General features: G+C 36.2%; 1 protein-coding gene across 1 annotated transcript in view; it reads left to right on the top strand.

Moving 5' to 3' along the window:
* The first annotated feature begins 4,852 nt into the window (after positions 1-4,852).
* Positions 4,853-6,000, top strand: part of SAMSN1 (SAM domain, SH3 domain and nuclear localization signals 1) — a 139,989-nt gene continuing 138,841 nt past the window's right edge. The window contains 1 exon segment of the mRNA XM_055313826.1: positions 4,853-4,975. Coding sequence (XP_055169801.1) covers positions 4,853-4,975 — 123 coding nt within the window.

Genomic DNA, 6,000 nt, shown 5'->3' with positions numbered 1-6,000 from the left:
AACCATTTTCCCCATTCTGAAATATCCATCATGAGAATCACGAACTAGAGAGACTTTAGATTTCTCAAAATCAGAACTTCCCAGCTGGCAATGTGGTGACATGCTGATATGCCAGGAATGGTTATGGATGTGTTGAGATATTATCTCCAAGGAAGTTGAAGTGACTGGTGGAGCCTTGAAGAAACTTCCATTTGCTTTTTTTGTGTGTGCTGTTATGTGAAAAATGTTCAGAAAAACTATTTCTATCTTTTGTTTTATAGAAGAAGAATTGAAAGCCCTTTGAGTTTTGAAAGCTTTGTTATAGAGTTCCTTAATTCTAAGGCTAGGTGCAGAATCCAAATCTTGTGGCTTTTGCCCTGATGCACTTTGGCCACGACACATTTCCTTCCTTCTTCTTGAGTGAGACAGTAAAATTTAGTGGCTGCTCTTGGTAAGCACTTTTATTGGAAGAAGTGACCAAACTAATTCATAACAGTTTGCTGAACTCCTCCTGATATTCACTTTATATACATTGGTATCAATTTATATAAGACTTTAGGAGAGATTCTATTACCACTTTTTCATAGAAGTGGAAATTGGCCTTCAGAGAAGTGAAGTGACTTGTCAATGATTTCATAGTTAGTTACTGAATTCAAATGCAGATCTGTCTGGCTCCAAAGCCTATGCTCTTTGCACACCATTATGATAACTACCTGTTGGAATGAAAAGTATTTGTCATCGCTACAACATACAGAAATCCTGCCTGCAGAGGAGATATATAAAGGATAGTTAATTTTCAGTATATGAGAAGAGGAAATTGGGGCATTTGCTATGCCTACCTGAACCTATTCTCCACTTTGAATTGGCGATGGCTTTTGGAGAGTGGGTGTTCTGGTGCAATTTGTTAGAGACCCTCCACAAAAAGAGTCTTAGAATATTTAATTGTTTTTATTGCTTCTACCAGACACATGAGTCAGGAAGTTTTCAAGTTGAAGTACAGAGAGACAAATTTTTACAAAGATTTGAAAAGTTAGATGCTGTAGTATTATCTCTAGACTCTGCCGATGACCGCCTCCTTCCTAGTGGTAAGAGTGCATGTAACAGAAGAATTACAAGGAATGATCTCTGACCCTCAGTTGTACCACAAGTAAGTAGTTTGAAAAGATAAGTTCTCTTGGGCAGCCCAGGTGCCTCAGCGGTTTAGTGCCGCTTTCAGCCCAGGGTGTGATCCTAGAGACCCGGGATCGAGTCCCACGTCAGGCTCCCTGCATGGAGCCTGCTTCTCCCTCTGTCTGTGTCTCTGCCTCTCTTTCTCTCTGTGTCTCTCATGAATAAATAAATAAAATCTTTGAAAAAAAAGAAAAGATAAGATAAGTTCTCTAATCACTACACATACACCTGGGATATGTGGGAAATAACTGGTATCTTAAAACAAGCAAATGAGAATTAGAAGAAAGAACAATGAAGTATCATGGCACATAGATTTGGCCTTTTGGAAACTACTAAAAGAGGGCTTTCCTTGAATGGATAATCCCAGATTTGAGGGGAAAAATATACAAAACGAGTCTAGGACATCCTAGAAATTCAAGCAACCCAAAGAACAAGCTCTTCTTTGCTAGAACATATTTATTGAAAGCTTTCAATGCGTAAAGAATAGGACAAAATGGGGCTTTGAGAGGAAAACGGAGGTATTAATTGAATCACACTATACATATAATAATCTATAAATTCATAATGTGAGGAGAAAGACAGGAATAAGGAGGTGGAAGAAGGGGAGAAAATAATTTATTGGATACCATTGAAAAATAACTAGAGCACTAATTCCTTACTCTGAAATTGTCATGTGTCCTGCCTTTTCCTCTATATACTGTCTTTTTGGTTAGTCATAACAGTAGCTGATGAGAGAAATTGCTACTTTACATAATTTTCCAGCTGACTAATGTGGGTTGACTTATACAATTAAAAAGATTATTTTGTACCTCCTGAAGTTATTTAAGTTTAATCAATGGGTGAAATTATATCTTAGTATTGGCAAAAGTGGGAAATATTGAATGCCTCCTGATATAATAATATACAGCACCTAACACCACCTATGAAATGTTCTTCCAAAAGGTGGATCCAGATTCTAACTAATTTCTATTTGTAGGAAAAAGCTGATTTTCATATGTAGGAAATACCAGAGATGGAAGAATAAGTCGAATGATACACAAAGAAGCAAACAGAACATTCAGAATGAGATACATTTCATAGGAACTAATTTCTGCAATAAGTTAGTGGCAAAGAAGGGGGAAAGACAGACAAACAGGAGGAAAGTAAGAGAAAGAGAAGTTCTAGACTAAAGAGACTTAAGAGACATTAAAACCAAATGTAACATATGATCCTTTTTTATGATCCCTTTTTATTTGGATCTTGATTCAAATGGAGCAAATGAAAGAAAAAATCCTTTTTTTTCTTAAGATTAATTATGGAAAAAGCTTTGGCTATCTTGGCGCATAGTGGACCACTTAGCGGCTTAAAACAATTTATTTTCTCACAATTTTGCAGTCAGGTCAGGTCTTCCAGGAATGCCTCTCTACCCCATCGACATAACTAGGATGGCTCATCTGGGACTTGAGGATTTATTTCCAGGATGGCCTCACTCACAGGGGGGCTAGCACATTGGTACTGGCCGTCTGCTTGGAAAGCAGCCAGAGATGTTGCTAGAACACTTGATGTCCCTTCATGTAGATTTCTTTATGTGCTGCTTGGGCTTTCTCACAATAGGACAGCTGGGATCCAAGAAGGAGGAAAGGAAGCTAGCAGTCCTCTTAAAGGCTGAGCTTAGATCTAAAACACTGATATTTCTTCCATCTTCCATTTATCAGTGTAGTCACAGCTTCAGCCCACATTCAAGGAAATGGAGAAATAGACTCTATCTCTCTGTGGGGGGGATGACATGGGAGGTATTTGAAGTTATCAAGGAATAATTTTAAAGTGTAGCAATGGCACTCTGATTATCTAAGAAAATGTCAAAAAATTTCAGAGATACAAAGTGGAGCGTGTAGGAGTGAAATGACATGATGTCTGGGGTTTGAAATACTTGCACAGGAAAGAAAAATGATAAGGATAAAATGGGATAGATTTAGCAACTGTTGTAATATCTTGATAATTTTTGAATATAGGTGATGGGAATATGGAGGGATTAGTGAACTCTGCTTTTAAGTACATATGAAAAGCTCATAATCATTTTTGAAAATATTCAGCCTTGAAATAATATTATAGTTCCTAGAAGAGACTCAAAGTTCTAGTCTCATCTGGTTTGATTTTGATTAAATTTTAATATTACATTTTCTCAGAATACACTGTAAATAATACTCACCCAAAGTACTAGCTTAGGAAAGCATGCAGAAATGGAGAAACTTGCAAGAGTACTGGAAGAATAAGAGAAGGAAGTCAAACATGGAAGGCTGCTCGATGATGGTGCTGATGACGTACTTTTTTCATTTAAAGGCAACTGTGTGAGGACTTAATGCTTTGAGGTTTTGCATCTGTCTTCAAAACATGAAGGGAAAAAAGGGGAACTGTAGAAAGTTACCACCACTGACCTCACTGAACCTTTGCATCCATACTAGCTGTTGGAAATGCACAAACCAACCCTTATATGAGAAGAGTAACCCTTCTTGAGTAAGCATCCTCAGATATATAGTCTGTTACTTGGGATTGAAAGCATTCCTAGCTCACAACACTCTAAAAGCAGAAGGTACCAAAGTAATTCTCCAGGCTTTCCTAATTAAAGAACAAGGGGCAACTGTAGATGCCTTTCTTGAGGGTATTAGAAATAAATGTTACTTACTGGAAAAATAAGTCCAGGACCAGCTGAAGAGGAAACATATTTGCAAGATCAGAATTGAACTTTCCAGCAATTCCATCTCTGGTTATGCACGCAAAAGAATTGAAAACAGGAACACAAATAGGGATTTGTACAGGCTTGTTGATGGCAGCATTATTTACAGTAGCCAAAAGGTAGAAGCAACCCAAGTGTCTATCATCATATGAATGGATAAACAGAATGTGGTATATACGTACAATGAATATTAAAAGTCTTAAACAAGAAGGAAATTCTAACAAATACTACAACATGGTTGAGCCTCAAAGACATGACACTAAGAGTAATAAGTGAGTCACTAAAGGACAAACATTGTATGATTTTACTTATATGAGGTACCTATAGAAGAATGAAATTCATAGAGGCTGAAAGTAAAAGGGTAAATGTCAGGGGCTGGTGGGAAGGGAGGAGTGGGGAGTTAGTGTTTAATAGGCCCAGAGTTTCAGTTTTACAAGATGAAAGAGTTCTGGAGATGGATGGCAGTGATGGTTAATGACAATGTGAATATACTTAATGCCACAAAATCACATTTTAAAATCGTTACAGTGGTAAATTTTGTTATGTATATTTTACCACTTTAAAAAGTACTCATTTCAGTATCATGTCATATAAAAAGTCCAACTTTTTTTTTTCAGTTAATGGAAGGAAATAGAGGGATGGAGATGGGGAGGCACACATGGGACCTGGCTTTGACCTACTACCTTTGAAAGGAAGGTGTTACTTTTATATTGAAGGATGGTCTTTTTTTCAAGGTTTGCTTCATATTTTCAATTTAGTTAGCTAGGTCTATGATTGTTTTTACTGTAAGTTTCCTTCATATTTTAGCAATATTATTGCCACCTTCGAAATCTGTTTATACAAATCATGGTATGTCTTGTGCTCTCATTTGATTAGTCAGGCTTCTTCATTAATTTAAAAAATTGTTTGTTCAATAAAGACCATCTTATTTGATCATGGTCTCTGAATCCCCTGGATTATGGCAGGGATTTTACTCTGTAATAATCTCCCATGAGAACTGCCCACACAGCTGTGAAGGCAAGAAGGACATACAAGGGGTGATCACGTTTTCTCAGGCACAGCGACAAGGGACTGAAGCCCACCTCAAAAATGAATCTTTTCTGCTTTTCACTGGTGAGTTTCCTTACATGCATCATTGATATTGTCATTTTAATTTTATTGTATCAATTAAAAGTAATGGAATTAGGGTAAACCTTAAATTTCCTATGTGGTGATTAAAGAATATATTTAGGGTCTTATAAAAAAGTCCGCATCAGAAAGAGGAAAAGGATGTTTTTATTAAAGCACTTCAGCCAATTCTATGCAGAGGCAAGTAATTTAACAGCAACAACAACAAAATACGTTCATGTAAAACAATTACTGGTTATTTAACATTTTGATGTTGAATTTCTAAGAATGATATGTAAACACTATTTCTGAGGAACTATTTTCTTCTATTTATTATAAATATGAGAAAACATTTTGCAAAATATGCTGCATTTGAGTTACTTACTTTGCTTCAACACATCCTAGGAATCAAAATTTCTTCTTCATTGTTTGAGTAATGAATTCTGTTTAATGTTGGCTTTGTTAAACTACCATGGAGGCAGCTTTCTGAGTTACACAGGGCTGTAAATGCGAGGTACAATACATTATTCCAGTCCTGCAGATGTGCTCATTCATGGGTACAAGCACTTCTCAAAATCTTTTTTACATTATTACTTTTTTTTTTTTTTTTTTTTTTTTTTAGTTTAGCCTGAAGTGGATCAGTGAAAGTTAGCAGGTAGTCATAGATCTGGAAATACTTTATAACTCTAACCTGCAATTGTGACCATCTGCCAATGCTAAAAATGGATTTCAAAAATAATTTTATTCATTTCTATCTGTGTTTACAGCAGGACATTATGCCTATTCACTGGTTTTTCAAGATGTGGCTGGGAGATCCCTGTCATTTGTAGAAATAAAATGGTTTACTTTGATGTTTGTTTTCTTTCCAAACTGCAAATAAGATTAACATAAGTGCTAGAGATGGTGCTGACATAGGTTGTAATACCTAAACAGGAGGCATTTTAAGCCAAGATAAGGGATTTAATCTTAGAGCATCTTGAAAAATAAAATGCAATTGTGAGTTGTGGCAGGCTGAATCATCGAGTTCTGAT

This window comes from Nyctereutes procyonoides, unplaced genomic scaffold, assembly GCF_905146905.1.
Source record: "Nyctereutes procyonoides isolate TBG_1078 unplaced genomic scaffold, NYPRO_anot_genome, whole genome shotgun sequence".
NCBI classification, from domain to species: Eukaryota; Metazoa; Chordata; class Mammalia; order Carnivora; family Canidae; genus Nyctereutes; species Nyctereutes procyonoides.
This window is presented reverse-complemented; position numbering and strand designations above follow the sequence as displayed.